The sequence below is a fragment of the Ambystoma mexicanum genome, chromosome 1p, assembly GCF_040938575.1.
Source record: "Ambystoma mexicanum isolate Mex_15411 chromosome 1p, UKY_AmexF1_1, whole genome shotgun sequence".
In the NCBI taxonomy this organism is placed as follows: domain Eukaryota; kingdom Metazoa; phylum Chordata; class Amphibia; order Caudata; family Ambystomatidae; genus Ambystoma; species Ambystoma mexicanum.
In genome coordinates this window covers 999,895,201-999,919,058 of record NC_090921.1, presented here as the reverse complement: position 1 = coordinate 999,919,058, position 23,858 = coordinate 999,895,201, and the positions used below count along the sequence as shown (strand labels likewise).

General features: G+C 48.0%; 1 protein-coding gene across 1 annotated transcript in view; it reads right to left on the bottom strand.

The window, feature by feature from the left end:
• Window positions 1–23,858, bottom strand: part of HYDIN (HYDIN axonemal central pair apparatus protein) — a 3,273,799-nt gene that overhangs the window by 73,448 nt on the left and 3,176,493 nt on the right. The window contains exon 82 of the mRNA XM_069654775.1: window positions 23,125–23,288. Within this exon, the coding sequence (XP_069510876.1) occupies window positions 23,125–23,288 (164 nt within the window). The remainder of the gene's footprint in view (window positions 1–23,124; window positions 23,289–23,858) is intronic.

Genomic DNA, 23,858 nt, shown 5'->3' with positions numbered 1-23,858 from the left:
ATTTTGCAGGTACAAGTTCGGAGCGGCTGCAGGGTGCTGGAATACCCACTGGGTTAGATGTGGAAAGGAGTAATGGCACGTGAGTATTAAAGTTCCCCAATGTCTTTAAACGCACCTTGTTTTGTCTTTCAGATGCGGGATGCAGCGCCGAAGGCCTCCGGAGCGTGCAAAGAGTTGGTAAGCTTTTGTCTTTCAGATGCCGGAATGCAGCGCGAGGCGTTGGTGACAGCCGATGGACCTGGTAAGTGAAGAGCTGTCACTGAAGACCGTAATGCTAACCTGTTCTTTCTTGTCTTTATAGGTGTTGCTGAAGACTGGATTCAGGATGGTAAGCCTTTTTCCTTAGGCCCAGGATCAGATGCAGAAGACACGATGAGCGTTCTGCTGCAGAGGATGCAGAATAACGCAAAGCAAGATGCATCCATCGGGTGTGGTTTAAATAGCCTTCTGTAGTGCTTAGGTGTCTCCTTCTGTAGTTAGCTATCAGCCGTGTCTTTTTCTGGATGGTCAACCCTCGTACATTCCAGGTCAGCACCGAAAAAGTCAACCTGGGCTTAGCATACGATGCAGCTGCGATTATTTGGCTATCCAGAATATCACGACGACCCGAGTGTTGTGTTCAGATTGGAAGTATAGTAGGTTATCTGTATCACTTGAATATGGCGGTTGAATGTGTTGTGAAGGGCAATTAGGGCTTGGTTGAAAACTTGAAACTATTAACAATCCCCCCCACCCCCTCCCACGCCAGAAACTTGAACCTGCCGGTACCCGTTCCCTCCCCAAAAAAACGAACCCAATACATCTAAAACTGTTCAACAAACCGCAGTGGCTGCGGAACCTGGGGCGCTAGGGGCGAATTACATGCTCCAAGTGGCTGCAGCAAATATTGTGGCACTTACGGCCATGACCAGTCCCCCGAGCCGGGGAAGATCAGATTGAGAAGAGGGGAAACCGAGGACTGAGTCCACCTGCCTCTGTGTGGAGACTGTTCATGAAAGTCGAGGAGATCGCCCTTGTGATCCACCCCGGTCGGGAAGATTCCTTGCAAATTGCTCCGCTGACTCCGCTGAGGTGAAGAAGACAGTGGATCCTCCATGTTGGATGCAGAGTTTAGCGGGATACAGCATAGCATATTTCACTCCTTTTGCTCGAGGGATACCCTTTACATTCTGGAATGTCTTACGCTAATCCTGGACATTTGGACTGAAATCAGGGAACAGTCGGATCGTGGAGGAGCCCCACCGCAGTTCCCCTTTTTCCCTGGCGGTCCGAAGAAGAGCATCATGGACCGTATAGCAGAAGATCCTGGCGATGATCGGGCGCTCGGGGGCCCCAGGTGGTAGCTCAGCAGCCATCCAACAGTGCACCCTCTTGACCATAAACATCGATGTGAGAGGAGGATTATTGAGTATTTCGCCCAGTAAGGTTTCCACTAACTTCTCTATGTTGTCAATTGAGGTGGACTCCGGGACCCCCAGTATGCAAATGTTATTGCGCCTCGAGCGCCCTTCCAAATCTTCATTCTCGGCGAGCACCTTCTACACCGTTTGCTGTATCACCGCCATCTCCTGTTGCAATATAGCAACCTTATCCTCTTCATCTCCTATCCGCCGTTCAGCCTCTGCCATACGACCACAAAGTTTATCTATTTGAATGGCTGAGGTATCCACCTTGTAGGTTAAGGCATCTATCTTTGCCCCAGGGTGTCCGTACTATTTCTTAGAGCCAGCAGCGTCTGATTCAAAGCTGCCACATCAATCTGGGCTTGCGTCTGGTCCTGGCTCAAGGGTGGTGGATGTTGGGACGGGTCCGCACGTGCAAATTGACCCATCCTTGCTTGTTTCTTGGGTTTACCCATAGGAGTGTTGTGCAGGAGTTGCAGTGTCGCTGATGGGGCTCCTGATATAGGCAGCAGATCGCTCAGTAAGGATGGTATGGGCCCCAAAACCTCGGTCTCTGGGAATTAATGACACCAGTTATGTCCTCAGGGTGCGGCTCTTCAGGTCTCAGTAACTAGCCTCAAGGGGAGGAGAACCAATGTAGTAGTAATAATAAAAATAATAATAATAATCTATGGTGTAGATCGTGGCTAGGCAGAGGTTATCACCTTAGGAATGCATGCAGTGTTGTTACTTGGTGCTGCCCGCCCTCCAGTCCTGTGCAATAAGTTCCAATTAGCGCCCAGGTGGTTATGCCTAGCGTTGAAGCTGTGAAGGGAGAGCGTTTCACCATGGTGTCCCCTATGCCCTTGGCAGGCTTTACCACAACGCCAATGGAGGTCTTTAGACCTCGAGATGTTATAAGACGCTGTTAGGAGTATTTGCAGAAGAAATCTGATTGGCATCACTAGTGCGGACGCACCGCTCCTGCAGGACGGGGAAAGCCGGTGACCGCCGCTGTAATATCTCGGCAGTACAGCAATGCCTCAAAAGTAGCCAGATGGCCCCAAAGTTAGTTCTTCAAGTGGAGGTGGGGTGAAACCAAGGAGAGCGGGCTAAGTGGCAGCGGGTCTTCGTTAGTATAGTGCTGCAAGTCTCACTTCACGGTACCTTGCCACAGGATCCTCAGAGGACCCCCACAGGGGGGGCCACGCGAAGATGGTATCCAGAGGGCAAGAAGGAGCGGGGCACACCTGTGTGCAGTCAGGATGGCGGTGCCGTGAAGGGCCGGGGGGAGCCGGAACGCACAGATTAAGGGTGGCTGCGGGTCACGCAGGCAGAGCAACACTGCACTGCTCAGGCCGCCACAGCCTCGGTCCGGTCCCCCCCACTCCCCTGGCACAGCACCTCCGCAGAGCACGTCAGGGTAGATCTCCGCTTCCGGCCACCACAGAACTCCCGGGAGTGATCTGCAGGAAGTTTCTGCCAGTCCCGACTCTGCAGTATCATAGATGGCCTCTACCGCTGACGGCTCAGCTTTCCCCTTCCCCCACTCCGCCTTCAAGCCTCACAGCTCGGAGCCTCGTCAGACCGAGGAGCTGCACGGATGTGCAAGATAACTGCATTAAAATGTGTCCCAGTCCTTATTACATCTGCAGGGTGGCCTCAAGAGTCAGGAAAGGGCCCAGTGCCAAGGATATTCACGAAGGATATAGTTGCCGAAGTCGGAGCTTCTCAGGCGGCGGCCATCTTTGAATTTGCGCAACAGCAACCCCCCCCAGGGCTGCAAAGACTCTTGACAAAACTAGGAGAATATGCCACCCTAAATGGGTTGGTAATAAACCCTGGGAAATCAAAGATCATGGTCTTTAAGTACCCAATGAAGAAAATCAAATTCAAAAACTGGCCATTGAATGGACAGAGTATCCCCCCAGTGGAGGAATTAATATATTTGGGGTATATGATATGATATGATCGGTTATTTATAACGTGCTTAATACCCAGAGGTTTCTAAGCGTGGACTCTGGGATCGGACCTGTGTTGCTCCATGTCGTCTGGCTTCCAAGGCGAGCACGTTGCCCCTGAGCTATCCTCCCGAGTATAAGATCTTTGCACATCCCACGGAATCTAAACTGGAGCTGGATACCCTAAACAAAATGCAAAAATTGGTTCCACATATGAAAAAAATTAACAGCAAATCTTGTACATTTTACATCTTGCCGATGAGCAAGTATTACACAATGAAAGTGGTCCCCATCCTGCTTTATGGCCTGGAAGCCAAACCGCATCTATGGAACCAAAATTGGTCCAAGATTGAAGGCAGGTTATGGAAAGAGGCTCTGAATCTACCATTAAGTACTCCTGGGCGGAATTTGCGATTCGAACTGGGCCTGAAATCGTCAGAAGGCTGGGCGGAGTGGAAGCTGGTGTCACTATATAGAGAAATCATGACCCCTATACCAACGTCTCTATATGAAGACATCAAAAAATGGTAACCAACTCTATACCTAGACTCATGGGTAGACTATAAACAAAAGTAATAATCAACCTGGAAAGAACGATATTAGATCCAAAGACCCTTGCTTCCAACCCCCTAAGAATAAAGAGAGACTTGGAACTGCTAGACTCGATGGAGACAATATCAAAGGTCAGGACCTCAATTCCAAGAAACTCCTTCCTAGTAGTGGATAAGAAACTGTGGGCCTCATTACGAGTCCGGCGGTAACCGAGGCGGTAAAACCGCCTGGTTACCGCCGGACTCGTATTACCATTCCGCCTCCGTGATTCCCGGAGTTACAGGGGCATTACAATGGGAATGGGGATCATGGAAACACCGGCAGCATCTCGTAATGCTGCCAGTGTTTCCTCATCCGCCTGCAGGCGGATGGTGTTAAACCCGCCAGGTCAAACCTGGCGGGAACATCACCTCCCGCCTGCAGGAGTCGGTATCAGGCGGTCCGCAAACAACGGTGGCGGCGGGTTTACCACCACCGTTATTTCCGGACCGCCTGATTTGTAATGAGGCCATGTGTCTTCAAGATACCTGGAGAAGTATCCCGACTATAAGGTTAGGAATAGCTTCCTAAGGATCAGATTGAACATACTGCCCACAGGAGAAAATTTAGAAAAACGACGCCAGAGTGAAAATGCTGTTACATTTTGTAAAATCTGTGCCAGCCCACGAAATCAGACCCTTGTTCATCTATTAATGGAGTGCAAAGGGACCCTGACTCTGACTCTGAGGCAGGACAAATTTGGGAGATTGGTCATGAACAAGGAAAGAATTACATCAGACCATCTGTGGTATAGACTGATATCAGGTCAGAAAACCCTTATCACCTCGGCAGTGGGTGAAATTATTAGGGCCCTTAGCCTTCTAAATTAGCATATTGGACAGCGATGACAGATTATTATCTGGAAATGTATTTTATTCATTTATTTTAATTTTTGTATATAGGAAATCAAGGAAGAAAATATATATTTTTTTTGGTAAAGTTTTAAATGCTCATTAAACCAAATACAAATAAATAAAAAAAAATAGTGAAGTAACTCATCAAACTGGACCACACTGGCGAAAACCGTGGCTCATTTTGACTGGCCCACACTAGAATGTTTGGTACAAGCATTGCCCTATAGTGGCCTCCTCACCCTTTATGGACTTTATGGACATCAATCATAAATGTCCAGTAAAAAATGCCATGCCTGCCCACTTGGCCCCCAGCACCAATTGCAAACTGTTTGGCTATTTACCAATTTTTTTTTTTTTAAGTATGCGCTACAATGCAACATCTGAAACCATTATTTATAAAAAAAAAAAGAAGATCACGGGGGGGGGAAAGCCCCCCCCCCCGAACCTCCCTTGATTGGTTCGGGCTCCCTCACTGCGCTCAGTCGCTATGGCATTTTTGGGGGAAATAGTTATGCCCCTCCACTTAAAAAATTCACCAGCCGCCATTGGCCCTTGGACTGTGTTGGGAACGGGGTGGGTGGAGCCCAGACTGAGGAGGGAGTAGGATGGGCGGGGACCATGGGTTAGTGGTGGGAGTAGGGTGGGGAGAGCCCAGGGACTGGGCAGGAGGGGGATGAGGGAGCCCAGCGACTGTGATGGGAGCAGGTGGGGGAGTCCAGGGACTCTACTGGAAGTAGGGTGCAATGAAGGCACGCAATACATACTGCCCATTTGGTATTTTTGGGGGTCCCGGCCTGCCCAAATTCTGCTCAGAGGGGGCCCAGGCCAAAAAAGTTTGAAGACCATTGCCATAGCGTCAATACACAGGAAGGATGAAGGGGACCTTCAAGTTATTAGGCCGCAATGGGAGGATAAAGGAACAGTGATATAAGGAGACTTGTTCATGGACGGGAGGTTACAGAAGTTTAATGACATGGTGAGAAGTACAGGAGTGCATGCAGACCAGTTCCTAACATATATAACACTACTGAGGGATGCTAGAATTAAATGGAAGAGCTTCCCTGGGGAAATAGAAGAGAATAACCTCTTAGAATTACTATATGATGTATTATAAGGTGGCCATGGGGTCTCGAGATTATACACAAAGGACTGCTGTCCGAGCTATCCACGGGTACACAGAGGGTGGGGTGCAAATGGGAGGGAGACCTGGGTACAGGTTTCACGGATCAGGAATGTGCAAACACATTATTATATAACAAGACCGTATCCAGAAACACCAGGTTCAAGCTAACGCTGCTCTATGCATTGCAGAGAGCATACTTAAAGCCACATAGGAGAGCACAATAGCCAGGTGCACAGGACACAAGGTGCCCTAGATGCATTGCAGAGGGAGCGTGAATGATGCATATGTTTTGGGAATGCATGGTGATTAGGAGGTTTTGGGGTGAGGTGGAGAGTAGTGTGAGAAGAGGCGAGATAACACATCTCAAGTGGACAGCAGAAGTTTGCCTAATGGGAATTTTCCTGAGACCAAGAGAGTTTAGACCAACCAACAAGATAGATGATGGACCTGGCCTGTGTGCTAGCAAAAAGAAGGATCGCCATGGCCTGGAAGTCCAGTTGTGGTCCGCACATAGATAATTGGGGAAGGGATTTAAGGAGGCGGTCCATGGCAGAAACTACAGTATGGCTTAGGGCTTTGCGAGTGGGATGAGGGAAAGTAGTGATAATGTGGGGGCTGGAATGCATTGGTACAGCCAGCCGATGTTTCTCTCACCCGTATACAAACCCCCTTGAGGTGCAGTTGGGCAGAAGGAAGAGCACTGTGGGGATAGGGGTAGGGACATTGGAAACTAAGGGATAATGAGGACCTTGCATAATAGACCATGCATAATAGACCATAATAGACCATGTTTACCATGCAGAAGTGCATCAGCTGGACTAAACCACCGCAAGCCTGGAAGAGGGGGGTACGCTGTTTGGTCAACGAGGTATGTTATGGATGGTTGGTTGTTATTAGGCCATATCTGCAATTTGAAGACATTATTATGTTGGGATGGCTGTTTGACAGTATGGTTGCACTGTTGTGGAAATGTCGATAAAAAAAGATTAAAATAAATGCGCGCATGATAAGCAGTGTTCACAAATACAAATAAATATATATATTTTTCCATTGACTTTTGGTTACCAGCAAGGCCCGCTGATACCTCCCTTACACACCTGAAACTTATCAGTATTTGTTATGCAAGAAATATTAGAAGGAATTGAAGAAAAAGTGTGCACCTCCCATGATACATTGTTCACAAATACAAGGACACCCTGTCCAACATGCAAGCTTGTCAAGGAGTGTTTAATTTTAATTGTACACGTTCCCTGCCATGCTTGCATTCCAGGGAGCGTGTTTAGTGGATCCCTATGAGGTGTGCCTGCTTTATGCTGGTGCCTAAAGCGGGCTGACCGCATAAGGATCTCCAGCATTTGAACTGGCATTAAAATCCATGCTGGCGCAGATGCTGGAGCATTTGTATGGCAGGTTGTGTTCCACTCCTCCACTCCGCCATACTAATGCTTGAAAATGAGCCATGGCGTGAATGGAAGGCGTTAAAGCCTTACGCAAGGCTTTTCCACCTTCCATTCACGTTACGTCTCTCATGAACATAAGCTTCAATATGTATTTTAGATGGTACCTTACACTGGACCACCTTGTATGAAACATAATGTACAGTTGTTTAGCAGAAACAGCTTTTACCTCACTAATTAAAGAAACAGTCTTCAAAGACAGCTAAAACTAAATCACAAGTAAGTATGGGTTCAAAATAATCAAGTGCAATGGTGTCTAGAACCAAATTTAAGTACAATTCCGGTAAAACCATATTTTTAACAGGACTCATGCTATTGAATAATCAGGCATGCAGCAGTCGAAATTCCAGACCAGCCAATAAAGAGCTGGTATTTCCCAAGGCAGGGATTTATCCTCTTTTCTGGAACCCAGGTAATTTTATCTTGTGCTGTTTTTGGGAAGACTATTTTCGCCTCTGAAAATGTGCGAGATTAAGCTCACTTTCCAGGAACCAGACTCGCAAGTTCAAGGTGGGAGGGAGGATGGACAATGCATAACTTTTGAAGAGCAAAACAATTTAGGAAATGAGCGAGCAGCAGGATGAAGAACAAGTTATGTACCCCTGGTAAAGTTCTTTCGATTGGCTGTTCCTTATCTTATGATAAATATCCTTCCAGCTTCCGCTACTTTGGAATTTTTTCAACAGGGGGTGCTGTGTGCCGTCTCGTCGAGTCGATATCCCTCAAGGGCCTCCGTTCGACTGTCGACATCATCATCATCAGTATAAATAGCGCACGCAGCCCCGTTGACTTCAGTTCTGTTATTTCCCCTCTGTAGAGGAATTACCTGGTGTACCATAAACCGTAGGCTTCAAGAAAGCATAAAGTGTAAAGACACGTAAATTCGATGGAGGGTGGGCTGGGAAGGGCAATGAGGAATACGTGGGAGGAACATCCAATCGAAAGAACGTTACCAGGGGTAAGGAACCTGTTCTTCGAATGGATTATGTCCTCCTACGTATTCCTCATTTTATGATAAACTCCCAAAGCAGTAATAATTTGGAGGTGCGAGTATGAATTTTATTTTGTCTTTACTGTTATCATGGACTGAATGAAGGACCGCTTTCCCAAATTGTCCTTCTTGATTGGAAGATGACTGCAAGCAGTCATGTTTACAAAAGTGTGAACAGACAATCAAGTGGCCGCTGCATATATGTCTTTTACTGGAACACCTCTCTGAAGAGACGCAGAAGTCGTCATGCCTCTAGTGGAATGTGCTCTCAAGACTTCCGGCACATCTTTGCCCTCTAACCTGTAACATTCCTCTATAATGCCCTGCCATTCTTTCAGATGCTGAGAACGTCTGCCTCCCACAGGGATCTTGTGGGTTAAGGCCTCTGAGTGGTTTTGAGGCGGCTGAAGCAGCGTCCGAGGGTAAAACTGCTGCTTCTTGGGCTGATTTAGCACCTCTCCCTCGTCCACCACGAGGGCATCTCCTCTGACCTCTATGACTGGCCCATCTTCTTCCTCTTTAACTGAGGAGTAGAATCGAAAGGAATTACCCCTCCAAGATGATGAACCGGGGTAGGAGTGTTGAGGCTGTCTAATGGTGGCACTAAGAGATGTAGCCGCCGCTTTCGGGGTCTGCAGCTTTTCCAAACTTTCATCAGCCTTGCTGCCAAACAGCATTGAGTCGTCAGAGGGCATATAGAGTAGTCTAGACTGCAAATTCAGTGCAAATCGGACTTCCTCAACCATGCAAATCTGTGGAGCACGGTGCTAGTTGCCATGGACCTGCTAATGCTATCTGTGGTATCCAGACCTGACTGGAGGTATTCACATATTGCCTCCTTACCATCCTTGATAATAGCTAGGAAGCGGAATATTTCTTCTCCTTCTGGGATGTGGTCAGCCGCCACAGCTACACAGTCCTGCAGGGTAAACATACATTTTGACAACGCACAAGTTGTGTTAGTTGACTTTAAAGGTATACTTCCAGCAGTAAATATTTTTCTAGCCCAGGCATCCACACTCTTGTCATCCCTATCGGGAGGGATAGAAGGATGTGTCGAGTGCTTAGTATACGTAGCAGCCTGAACCTCCAAACTCTCAGGTGGTGGGTGCTATGTCAAATATTCTGGGTCACTGCTGGATGGCCTATATTATTTTGCAATATTCTACTTTTTAATGCTACTGCAGTCTATGGTGTTTCCCAATTAGATTAGACCCTTTTTTTAGGGCAATATAAAAGGTCAAAATTGGATCTCTCTGGGAACCCTGATCCAATATATCTGTTAGGTCATCCTGATCGAAAGAAGGTGCAGGCCTGCTCCAACCTTACAAATTCAGTGTGGTCAGAAGGATCTAGTTTACCTAATTCCAAATCTGGAGAAGGTATCCATACCACTGGCGGATTGCAGGTTTTCATACAAGTCTTTTAACCTAGACTCTTCCGTAATTAACTCCTCTGGCACATTTGGGGTACCAAATTATAAGCGAAATGGTGGTGTATTGTTAAGCGAAATGGTGTATTGTCGTCTAAAGGCTCATTGTCTTCATAGATTGAAGTTAAAGATTTAAAAAAATCTTTTTTCGGTAAGGGTTTGAAAACCTTTTCCTAATTGTGGACTTCCATAACTTCATAGAAACAGTCGACAATGACTTTGAAGTTGGTGTCAATTTTGTAGGAGTCAACCTCGACACTGGCATTTACTGCACCGACGCTAATGGCATTAGTGAGGCCGTCAGAGTTGCCGACTTTTTATGTTTCTTCGAAAGAACGATGGACTGGATTCCTGGCTTCTTGAATCCCTCAACGATGTCTCGTCAGATTGAGATTTCTCTCTATGTAGTTCCGGCTTATACCTTGGACTTAAAGATTTAAAAGGTTTCATCTTCGACTTCCCTTTGCCGTTTTGATGCAGATCGGCAGGGGGATGGACTTTCTGCTTGTCCTTCGAGGGGGTCGGGCCGCATTCTCAAAGATATTTAACATTTCTTTACGAAATGCATCCCGTTTTGCTGGGGAGTCTGACTTAGTTGGACATTTGATTACCTCGGCCGAGGATTCACTAGAGGTCGAAGGTGACCTGTGACACCATTTCTTGGCCTTCTTGGAAGAAGAAGAATGGCACGGTCGACTTCTCGATCGAAATTTTTGGGACTTTTTTGGTCGAGGAGAATCTCTCGACTCCTCTGATTTTCTTTTTTTGGAACTCTTCAAAGGAGACTTCAAAGGTAACCTACTCACCGCCAATTTACCTTTACGCTCCCGCAGAGCCTTTTCGGTCATCGCCTGGCAGGAGTTGCACTCTGAGGTACGGTGATCGGTTTTTCGAGACACCACAGGCATATGCAGTGGGGATCAGTGATCGACATCTTCGATCTGCAGTCTTGACACTTCTTGAAGCCCGTCTTAGGCATTGATGGAGCAGACGGTTAGGACATTTTCATACTCAAAAATTAATGACAAAGTTCAGTAAAGAACCAAAGCGCACTGTAATTCTTCGAAGCGTTAGCTCAGAAAAAACGGAACTGAAGCCAACGGGTGCTGCATGTGCTATTTATACTGATTATGACGTTGACAGTCGAACGGAGGCCTTCAAGGAACATCGACTCGACGAGACAGCACACAGCGCCCCCTGTCAAAAAGAATTTCCAAAGTAGCTGAAGCTTGAAGTATATTTATCATAAGATGAGGAATACGTGGGAGGACACAATTCATGTGAAAGATATTTTCTTATAACAGGAGAGTTGAAAAAGAAATATGACAGGGTCATGTTGGAAACACCAGGAACAACAGCACATTCACCAATGACTTGACTTTTTAAGGAGGCTGAAGAATCAGAGGAAATAGTCACAAAGCATAAAGGGTCATGTTCAACCAGTCCAACAGAAGAGCATCTCTTGAAGAGTTTGGTTCAGAGAGGTAGGCAAGACAGATAAAGAGGACATTGAGAGTTCTGGCAAGTTGCAAATAAATATATTTTAAAGTTTCTGAGTCTTTTTAGATCATTTGAGACACCAAGGGTTGAGCATTCACTCGTGCAAAGCTATAAAGCCTACTGGGTGCATCTGCTGTACATTGCTTTGTCATTCCAAGTTCTTGGCCAAAAATCAATAAAGGGGTTAAAAGTGCCAAACCCTTATATCTTTTGCTATATCACACACAGGACAAGGCTGACACCCTCCGTAAGCTTTCAGGTAGGCACCAATAATCTGGCCTTGGAGTAAAGGTGGAAATGATAACGTTTTTTAAAGTGTTCATTCAGCTCAGGGAAGTTTATGTGATGGTGCTTGCCATAAGGTTCCTAAGGAAATATAATTTTCAGCTCCTGTTCGGGTAATATGTCACAACACAAATATGATGAATGGGAGGTTGAAAGAGGGGGACACCTTTAGAAGAGTCTCCTGTTGGTAGCACCACGACATGAAAAACCAAACAAGGAACCCTAGAAGAACAAGTTACTTAGCCATAGTAATGTTCTTTCGACTGGATGTTCCTCCCACATATTCCTCATCTTATGATATTTCCACATCCAGCTTCAGCTGCTTCAGACATTTTTTCCAGCAGAGGGCGCTGCGTGTCTATGCCTGTCGACTTGATGTCTATCGCAGGCCTCCGTCTCGATGTCGTCATCAATGGTATAAAGGCAGGCAGCGACCGTTGGATTCAGTTCTGTTTTTTACGTGTATAGGATATCCTACACCCAATAGTTACTCCTCTTGAAAGATCGAAGACTGCAATCACATGGAAAATTGTACTGCAGGGCAGGCTGGGAGGGGCGATGAAGAATATGTGGGTGGAACATGCAGTCGAAAGAACGTTACCATGGTTACGTAACTTGTTCTTCGAATGGATTGTTTCCTCCCACGTATTCCTCATTTTATGATAAACTCCCAAAGCAGTGTTTGTACTCCTGGAGGAGGAAGTCAGAATTTTCAGACTCATGATAGTTTAGGGGTTCCTTTATAGGTCTCTGTGCACAAAATGTAGCACTGCCTTTCCAAATAAACCTTCCTGGCTTGAGGAAGAGTCCAGATTATAGTGTTTGGTAAAAGTATGTATGGATGACCATGTGGCTGTGGCACAAATATCTTTAATTGGGACACCCCTCTGTAAGGCAGAGGAGGTAGCCATGCCCCTAATCGAATGAGCTCTAACACCCTCCGGAGGATCCTTTCCAGCTAATCTGTAACATTCCGATATTCCTTAAGTGATCCATCTTAATGAAGTTTGTTTCGAAATTGACATACCAAACTTGTGGCCCGTGCAGCCACAAAACGTTGGTCATACTGTCTTAGTTTAGACATAGTTCACGCCTAGGATCAAGCTTGTGTAACCTCTCCCCTTCCTTTCCAGGATGAGCAGGAGGATAAAATGAAGATACAATTATTTTCTGAGTTAAATGGAACTCAGACACAATCTTACGTAATACGGTAGGTTTAACCTTAAGGACCAGCATGCAGGACAAGGCCCCACGTTTACGCCACCTTCAGGCTGATGTGATGGCCACCAAAAGGATTGGCCTTTAAAGTTAATAACCTTAAAAGGACAGGAATGGATAGGCTCAAAAAAGGAGCACACATTAGAAATGTCAACACCGAAATGGGACTGTAGGAAATGTATTTGTCAGTCCTCTGAAGAATTGTATAACTAGAGGGATCTTGAAGAAAGATACCTCTTCAGAGGAGCGCTCAAAAATCCGGAGCACTGCCAGATACCCCTTAACTTTAACAACCTGGAGACCCAGATCGGCCAGATGTAATAAGAATGATAATTGCATAGGTGTACTGCATGTAAATGGATCCTCATTCTTATCCCTTCACCAGCTCCAGAATTTGTTCCAACAGCAGCGGTACAGGGATTTTGTTGCTGGGCTTCTGGCCGAAAGCAAAATCTCTAAATCCTTGCATCTCAACCTCTCAGAAACCATGCATGAAGATTCAGTGTCTTGATCTCTGGGGGAGCAGGGGGGGATGGTGAAAACCCTCAGGGAGGAGGTCAGCCCAAATGGCAGAACTCGAAACTGATAATGAGAACCGCCAACGGTGAACCTCAGGTACTACCTGTGCTTGTGATGGATTGGCACATGAAAGTATGCATCCTGAAGGTCCAATGGTACCATCCAGTCCTGTAGCTAAGGGGCCTGAGGGATATGAGAAAGGGTAAGCCTTCTTGAACTTGTGCTTCCTGAGGAATTTGTTTAATTCTCTTAAGTCCAAAATGGGTCTCAATCCTCCATCCACCCTCCGTCCTTCTTGGGAATTAGGAAGTACAGGGAGTAACAACCTTTTCCTCTCCGCTACAGGTACTTGTTCTATAGCACCTTTCTCTAGCAGGGGCAAGATTTCCTGCATAAGGAGCGGATCTGGAACTTTGAAAGAGCTGTTCCCTGGTGAATGACTCTGAGGCCTTTTTTAGAAAGGGAAGGTAGTAACCAAGAGCAACTGTTTCCAATGCCCATGCATCTGAAGTAATGCCTCGCCATTCTTGTGAGAGTCTGCCTCCCACTGTTTTAAGTTTAGGGGCGTCTGAAGCAGTGGCTGATGGCAAAGTAGCCGCTGTCTTAGTACCTCTTCCCTGTCCACCACAGGAGAATCTTTTTTGACCCAGTACATATACACAACCACGGGAGGTGGCAAGGCTCACAGAAGCAATGCAATTACACCTGGAACAGACTCACCTCAAACAATAAGGTTACGTAGGACCGCTTGGCTGACCTAGGACTCCTCCATGGAATCCCCATCGAAACAGTAGAATTTCATGAAGGTGGCAGCCCTGCAGATGGTGAGCAGGGGAACACCAAAGAGAAACACTGTAGTTACTGCGATGGCTCTGGTGGAATGAGCTCTTGGCCGGCCTGGGAGCAGCCTGTTGGCCAGACGATGGCAGTGCATGATACAGCCGGAGAGCTACCTTGATAAGAAAGCCTTAGACAGGGCCTTCCCATGTCCCACAGGTCCGAAATTCACAAACAGCTGAGACATCTTACGAAAGTCTTAAGTGCGTGCCATATAGAACTTGAGGGCACAAGCAACGTTCAGTGAATGCAACATCCTTTTAGCAGGCGTACAAGGGTTTGTGAAGAACACTGGCAGCACCAAAGGCTCATTGAGGTTAAAACCTGATGGAACCTTTGGCATAAAGGTGGGATGAGACCACAGCACCACCTTGGCAGGGTGGAAGGACAAATACAGCTGCTTGCAGGAGAGCACCTGAATCTCCCTGACTCGCCTGGCAGAGGTGATCGCCACTAGGAAAGCTGTCTTCCATGACAGAAACTCTAGGTGGGTGTCAGGGGTGGGGGGCTGATGCATTGGCTCAAATGTGTACAGGGATATGGCAGCCAGATGAACCTTGATGGAGGCGTGGGCCAGGCCCACCTTAGCCAACGACAGCAGATACAGGAGAAGCTGTGGAGCCATTATGTGCAGCAGCGTGATCTTCTTGCCCCTGCACCACACCATGGAGCACTTCCATTTGTGCATGTAGCAAGACAATGTAGAGGGAGCTCTGGCCTTGGTCAGGATCTTCTTCCATTTCAGCGGTAAGGAATAGTGCCCAAATTCTAGGGCTGTAGGAGCCATACCATGAGGCTCAGTGACACACGTTTGTGGTGTAGGATTGTTCTGTTTTCTCTGGAGAGAAGGTCAGGAAGTGGAGGCAAGTGGATGGCCAGAACCACTGACAGATGGAGAAAGTCAGAGTACCAGATCTCGCTGACCCCACTCGCTGATGAGATGCAACACTTGCGCTTGTAAACTCCCACTCGTGAAAGGACCACAGGGACTGAGCTTCCTGGCAGAGGGTGGGGGAGGTGGAGTGTCCCACCCTTTCTCCATACGTAAAACATGGTGTTGTCCATGAAGATCTTCACCACCTTTCCCTAAGGCTGGAACGCCTTGAGGGCCCAGAAGGCCACCCAGAGCTCCAGGACATTGAAGAACTACACTTTGATGTCTGCATCCAGAATGCAAGAGGTCTCCTTCTGAAATTAAGAAGACGCCCATTTTCCTTTGGTTGGAAAGTGTAAGCAATGGAAATAGGTTTAAGACACAGGATGGGGGACATTTTGTTTGATGGACAACCTGACCGAGTCCATAGTATTCTTTTGTTGATGCAGGGCAACCCCTCATAGTAGTTAGCGACAGTTAGGCTTTTCCTTTCTTTAAGACAAATAAAAGTTTATACCCCAAAACAAACATGCCATACTACCCACAGTTTTGTCTTTCTTTCTTTTCTTTTTCTCTCTCTCTCTCTCTCTCCTCTCGCTCTCTCTCTCTCTCCTGGTTGCTTTAAAGTGAACTCTATCATAAGACTAACTGTTCCTAACTAATGTATATACAGACTACATTTAATTAGGTTTTTTTTTAAAAATAAATATTTTGAAATTGTGGCACTTAGTCATGTTTTGCAAATGTAATTCAGCAGTCACCTATTTATTATGAGACATTTCAAACGGAATGTGCTCATAATTGCTCAGTACCACCATGGGGTGCAGAAGCTCGGCTGCCTGTACCCGCGCCTCCTCACATCAGTCTGAATCTTTTTTTAAAAAAAATAATTAATTACAGCAATTTACTACCCTACCTCCTTCCGATCCTGTTTCTAGAGCCCGGGGGGGGGGGGGCTCCTCCGACAGTACACTCACTGAAAACCGGAGCTGCTCTTACCTGATCCCGGACCGATACTCCGGCAAGGCCTCCTCCTGCTCCTTGTCGGCGAGTCCCAATTCTCTGTGCCTGCCCGCCTTCTGCAAGCTGCGACTACGGCGTGGGCCCACTCCTGCCTCTCCGCTCCCAGCGGGGACTCATCTGCGGCCGGATTTCACACCGCTACGGGACATCCATCGGAGGACTCTGCCTGTCACTGCTGCGGCATCTTCCCGCTCGGAGCCTACCGGCCTTGGCCTCCTCCAGCTCAGTAGCCCCCCCGCTGCAGCCAATACAGCCTCCAAGCCCACGGTGCCATCCCGTACACTGCTGCAGGCCTGCCTTTGGAGGGCTCAGGCCTGTCCCTGCTGCGGCCTCTTCCTGTTCTGTGGCCATCCCCGCTGCGGACGACACAGCCACCAGGTCCATGGTGCCCTCCCGCTCTCCACTGCAGGCCTGCCTCTAGAGGGCTCTGGCCTGTCCCTGCTGCGGCCTCTTCCTGTTCTGTGGCCATCCCCGCTACGGCCGACACAGCCTCCGGGAACGCGGTGCCCCCCCTCCCCCCCCCACCGATTGCTGCGGGCTGTCCTTGGAGGGTTCCTCCCTGTCCCGTCTGTGGCCTCTTCCAACTTGTGGCCATCCCCCCGCAGCAGCCGGCACGGCCTCTGTGACCACGGTGCCCACCCGCTCTTCGCTACAGGACATCCACTGGAAGATCCAGCCTGTCTAAGCTGCGGCCTCCTCCCGCTTGATATCCATCCCGCTGTGGCCAACACTGCCTCCAGGATTGCAGTGCCCTCCCGCACTCCAACACCACCATCTGCGGCGGCGACTGCTGACACTGGACTGCATATGTTCCCGGGCATTCCCATCTATTGCTGTGGACCACTGGCTGGTGGACTGCGCCTGCACCACCGGGCACCTCCTGCTGGCTGCTCCAGCTCTTCCCCCTGCCGCGGCCTCCTACCCTGCACCCTAGCACTCTACTTCCCGGTATTTCCATACTTGTGTGGGCCACTGGCTGGCAGACAGCGCCCACTCCGCCGCGCACCTCATCCCGGCTACTCCAGCTCTACCCCGCAGTGGCCTCCATCTGTTTCCGGCCTGCATTGCCTTCGGGAATCGCTGAGTCTGGCGGTCTACACCTGCACCACTGCGCAGCCTGGCACCATCTCCTACAGCAGTCCACTAACCACCACTGACTAACGGTTACTTCACTATTGTGCAGCCTGATACCTTACAGTCTGCATCTGCACCACAGCGCAGCCTGGCTCCATCGCCTGCAGTAGTCCACTGACCACCACTGATTAACAGTGTACCTCACCGCTGTACAGCCCGTCTCCTCTATCTGCTGGATCGGGCCACTGCCCACGAACTGCATCTGCTCCACTGCACAGTCTGCCCAGCCTTTCCATCTACACTTCCATCTACTGTAGAGGGCTCCTGGTGAACGGATCGCTTCCGCACTGCTGTGCAAACTGACACTACCACCTACTCCTGTGGCCCACTACTCTACGGTTTCATTCTCATTGCTACGTACCTCCCTGCCAGCAGCTCCAACTCTACCCCAACCGCAGGGTAGCTCAACTACCCTCCACACAGTCTCTACTACCTAACCCTTCACCGCTGTGGGCCCAACTTGCACTCACTAAGTACCCCAGCTCCCACCCTTCCCTCTTCTTGCCTGACACACGCCTTTCACTCTCCACACCCGTACCCCGCCTCCCCCTTCCTTTCCAGCCCGGACCCAACCAATACCTCTCACTCCTTGCCTTCTACCTACCACACTTTCCTGCAGTCTGACCTTCCTCCCTCCTTCCTAGCTCAGACCAAACCACTCCTTATTACCTACTCCTACTCTATCCCACCCTGACTCTCAGCCACCTTCCTTACAATCTCCACACCTGTGCCTCCTCCAACCTCCCCGCAACTCGGTCACCATCTTTTGACCACTTGGCCCAACCACTCCTCATTACCTGCTCCTGTTCCAATTCCCCCCCCCAACTCTCTGCCACCTCCATAGCCTACACAGCTAAGCCTCCTCCCAACTTGGTCCCTATAACTTCTCGCTGCCTGCCCCTGATCTTGTACGTCCTGACTTTCTTCTTTCCACCCTACAAACTGAGCAGCATCCTATGTTGCAGCCGGCACTCCAATCAGTGCCTTCTCGTCTTCTAGGCCAGCGCAGACTCAACTACATCTGTTATATAGATCCCTGTCTAACCATTATAAGACTTTTCAGCAAAGGATCACCATAGCGCTCGTCTCACTTGCTCCCTCTGTTATGTGTTCTGCCAAATCTCTTCTTCTCCATCCTCTATTTCCTCCCCTCCCTTTCTCTCACCCCTCCTCTCCCTTTCCCTCCTACTTCCTGTTCCCTTTTCCTCATGCCCGCTCCCTCCTCCGATCCCCTCCCCCACTCTTCCTATCCCACACCTATCCTCTCTTCCCGCCCTAATCTTCTCTACCCCCCTACTGCTCATCACTCCAGCCTCATGAACATTGCTCTCTGGAACGCCAGATCCATCTGAACCAAGACTGCAGCTGTCCTCAACATGTTCTTCCGTCTCAACCTTCATTTTCTATGTCTAACTGAAACCTGGACCCCCCCCCACAACACCCCTGTACCCGCTTCTCTATCCCCTCCTCATCTTCCTTCTCTCACATCCCTTGTGCTACTGGCCGTGGTGGAGGTATCGGCCTCCTCTACCACCCTAAAAACCTTTCCTCCTCCTCTTCACCATCTTGTCTTCTTTTTCCTTCCTTTGAATTTCTCTACAAATCTTTCTCCTCTCCTCACCCCATTTCCTTTCTAATCATCTATCGACCTCCTGGTCCTCTCTTCCTTCTATGAAGACCTTGACCACCTCCTTTCGCTTATCTCTCCCTCCCCCACTCCTCTAACTGTACTCAGTGACTTCAACCTTCACTTATCTTCTTCCCCTTATTCCTCACCCCTCTTCTCCATCCTTAACTCTTACCTCCTTTCCCCTCTTCCTTCTTCTCCTACTCACTCCTCTGGCTCCACTCTAGACCTCATTTTCAATTCTTCCTACCCTTCTTCTCCTGTCTCTACTCTTCCTATCTACCTCTCAGATCATAACTTACTCTCCTTCTCCCTTACCCCCTTCCACACCCACCTGACACTAGGCCCTCTCCACCCATCTTCTCACGACGGGATCTTCGCAACTTTGATCCTTCCCTCTTCATTGACACCTGCTCTTCTTCTCTTCCCTCTCTCCATGATTTCTCTTTACTATCTGCCAATGATGTTGTATCCTCTCTCTCTTCTATTTCCTCTACCCTTGATCAACTCTACCCCCTTTCTTTCTTCCGTCCAACCCGGAAACCCCCTCAACCATGGCTCACCCCTCAACTTCTCTCTATGTGACGTCTCCTCAGACATCTTGAGACACTCTGGCTCAAATCCCCTTCACTTTCCAACAAAACCTCTTATTTTTCGTACCACTCTCTTTATGACTCTTGTCTGGCCTCAGCTAAACAATCCTACTACTCTAGCCTTTTTCACTCCCAAGCATCTCACCCTTTACGCATCTTTCAAACTCGCTCATGACTTCTCTCCCCTCCTACCCCTGATCCCTCATCCTCCTCTACCCTTTCTCCTTCTGACTTTGCTAACTTCTTCTCCTCCAAGATTCTTGCCCTTTGGCAAAAAATCAGCTGTTCCTCTTTTCCCCCTCCTCTCCTCTGCCTCTCCCATCCACCTTCATGTCCGTCTTCTCACCTGTTTCCCCCTCAGAAGTCTCCACCCTCCTCTCCAAAGCCCACCCTACATCCACCCCTACTGACCCTCTCCCATCCCTCCTTATCCCCAAGATCTACCCTCTTTTCATCCCCTACCTTACTACCTTCTTCAACACCTGCCTTTCATTGGGCACCTTCCCCTCCGCTTTCAAAAATGCCACTATCATCCCTATTTTGAAGAAACCTTCGGCTAATCCCCTTCTTACCTCTAACTTCCATCCTATTTCTCTTCTTCCATTCCTCTCTAAGCTGTTAGAGTGCATTGCCTACTCCCAGCTCTCAACCTTTGTCACACATCTCTCCCTCCTACCCCCTCCCAATCTGGCTTGCATCCTAAACACTCTCCTGAAACTGCTCTTACCTATATCCTTAACTCCCTTCTCTCTGCTCGACACTCTAAGCAATCCTCAGTCCTCATTCTTCTTGACCTCTCTGCTGCGTTTGACACTGTCGATCACCCCCTCCCTTCTTAACACTCTCTCCTACTTTGGATTCACAGACTCTGTCCTTAACTGGCTATCCTCCTACCTCTCCTCCCGCTCTTTCACTGTCTCCTGGGGTGGCCGGTCCTCTCCATCCCAACCTCTTGAGTACGGCGTACATCAGGGCTCTGTGCTTGGTCCTTTCCTTTTCTCACTCTATACCTCCCTCCTTGCCCCCGTTATCTCCTCCTTTGGCATCTGACCTCCACCTGAAACTCTTGTCCTGCCTCACTGCCATAAAAAACGATGTCTTCCCGCTTTCTCTCCCTCAACACTGAACAGACTGAAGTCGTCTTTTTCCCCTCCAACTCTCTTCCCCCTCCCTCCCCTCCGCCTTTCATTCATTTCCCTCCCACTAATCTCCCTATCTCCTTCCACGCCCGTAACTTAGGCGTCCACTTTGACTCCTCACTCTCTTTCTCCCACCACATCTCTCTCGCTTCTCATGCCTGTCGCTACCACCTCTTCAATATTCGCAAAATCCGCCCTTCTCTTACCTTTCATGCTACTAAACTTATAATCTCTTCTCTTATCTTCTCTCGCCTCTTCTACTGCTCCTCCTTACTCTTTGGCCTACCTACTTCTCATCTTGATCCTCTCAAGTCCATCTACCACTCTGCTGTCCATACCTTCTCTGTCTCCTTACCTCCCGTGACTCTATCTCAGCTTCCCTCTCCTCCCTTGGATGGCTTCCATTTCACTCTCAACTTAAATTTCACTTCCTCTGCCTTGTCTTCAAATCTCAACATGGACTCACTCCCCCCTACCTCTCCTCCCTCCTCTCTTTCTACACTCCCTTCCGCTCCCTTCGTTCAGCTGATCAGTTCCTTCTGACTGTCACTCCATCCCCTTGTGCCCCTCCCATTTCCGCTCCTTCTAACTCCTAGCTCACTTGCACCTACCTCTCTCAATTCGTTCTATTCCTACTTTCTCCTCATTTCGCACCTCCCTTAAATCTCTCCTTCTCCACCCCGCCTTGAAACTCCCTCCCCTTCCTGCTCCTCCTCCTTTCTTTCTCCTTTCCCTTGATTCCTTCCTTCCACTCCCTACCACCCCTCTCTCTTGCTCCCCCTCCTCCTCCTCCTCCCCTCATCTCCCCCATATTCCCACTGCTTTTCTCTCCTTATTCCCTCCAGTCTTATTGCTCTTCTTAATGGTTTGTTAATTGATTGATTCATACTGTAATTTGCTTCTACCGTTATTTGTTATGTTATGTTCTTTGTATCAAGTTGTTCAATTGTGCAGCGCTTTGGCCTAAAGCGCTATATAAATTAATACATACAAATACAAATAATTAATTGCTTCAAACATGTATTTCCCCTGGTTTTCCCTGCATAATATATTGTGCGCAGCTGGAATCAGCTGGTTAGTTAATTCGGCCAGGAATGGAACCATCACAACCGCCCTTGACCACACCTCCTTCGCTCTTCTGACGTTGGATAAGTGTCTCCCTGACGCATGTTTGCACTGGTGCCGTGTGGAGACCAGGCTCTAAAACAAATATTTCAGCTTGGGGTGCGCATGTGCACTGGAAACTAAAGGACTCTTCACGTCGCTGTGAAATGGAAAGAAAGGATCGGGGGAACTTGATGCTGCTGAACAGTGAAATCAAGGTACAAGTCTTTGCTCTAAGATGCCCTGGGCTGTTTCCAACAGAGAAAAGGTTGCTCATATAATTCATCATATAAAACAAGCAACGTTTCTTTCCTGAACCGCTGTGCCCCACCGTGATTTCTTCTAATGTCCCACATCATCTTTAGTTCCCTTGCTGACTTATCTCAAGTGGACTAATCTGACAGGAAACTTGGAGTAGAAAACATGACCTTCTTACATGAACTCTTTGATGGAAGGCAGTTTAGAATGTTGATTGCTCACAATCAGCCCACTTCCCTGGCCAATGAACAACCTGTTGTCTTTCCCCCATTTTGGTTTGGGAATGGCCTCATACCTGTACAAAAGTAGTTCTATTTATTATCAAGTCCAGCACTTTTCCAAACCTCTTTCCTCCCTCATTTCCCAAGTCCCTCAACCACCACGAACTACTAAACAATTTTAATTAAAAGAGTTTAATAAATTCCTCTTCCACTTTAGAAACCCCTTCGCACTCTGTGCACCACTACTGGACAGATGCGTGACCTGAAACCTGCTATGGCCAGCAGGCAGGGGACTTCGTCCCAATGGGCCAGAAAATAAAAGAACAGGTTGTTTCCCAACCATGGCCGCAACCTTCTGGAACACTCTCCTAGCCCAGATCAGGACCATTGACTCACATGCAGCCTTCCGCAAAGCCATAAAAACTAGGCTGTTTGTCTAAAATCCCAGTCCACATCTGCTAGTTACCATGCATGTAACTTTTCCTTAGCCTAACTACGATATCATGAATGGACTGTCCTATAGGCTTTGCATCTTATATGTTGCCTCTATTCTTGCCTATGCTACTGTACTTTGCACTGTAACTTCTAGCATGTAACCAAACCTTCTGTAACCAAGCATTCTGTATCAAGTATCCATATTCGGGCTGCTTCCTGTAACCCTCAAGCAAGCCTTCTTAAATTTCCTTTTAGCGCCTCGATGACTATGGGCTGCAGTGCGCTCTACAAATCCAAAATAAATAAACAACATATTGTGATGTGTACGGATAAGACGTTGGAATAGGCGCAGTCATTTAAAGATATTATATGTTGGAAAACATGAAGGGGAGTTTCTAAGTGGTGGTGCAACTACACAAGTATGCAACACACACAAACTAACCCCCCCCCCCAGTCAGGACCCCCCCCCCCCCAACACCCCCACACTACTCCCCTCCCTTTTCAGTGTAAGAATGTGTGCCCGGACTGCAGCATTTTTGGTCCATTTACTGCTTTGACACTCTTACCTCTGTGCTTTGTTCAGCCAGTTGGCGACAGAGAGCAGCTCAATGTAAGTCGTCTTGCATGGCACTTCACGGATAACAGTCCCAGAGGCCTTTGGAGGCTCAGAGAGGCCCTGCAAAATGTACTGTAATCCTGTACCGTCAGGGAGCGGGAAGAAAACAGAGCCCTGGTGACATAGGAAAAATAGGGTAGGAGAGGTCATAAGGATTCGAGGCTTGTACAATCCCACACAGATGGGATGACATTTGGCAGAGGAAGAGGACTCACTCAAGGTTTTCTACTGCGATTCCTTTCAATGATACATCTGCAACAGATGCCCCTGTTCCCTCCTCACAGTCATCCCCAGAATTAACCTGCACGGTTAATACGATGTCCACTCCATTACAAGTTGAGTCAGAAGCATAGTCGATTTAGGTATGCAGTTTTTTCATAGAGTACCATTTTAATGCACAGTTATGCAGTGAAATGTTAATCGTTTATACAACTTTAAAGTACAATGATACAGCGATTTACTGTTAGAAATGATTTTGAACTGCAGCCCCAAATTATGGAAGTTTTAATACTACAATTGGCAATTTAACAGTCACAATAAAAATGTAAAAGTCACTGTTAGTATGTTTCATTAAGAATTTTTAGAACCACTAGTGGCACAGAATTCTTAGGGACCACGCTTAGGGAACCAGTAGGGTTTCCAAAAAGGTACACCACATTTCTCACTGATGACAGGACGGAACAG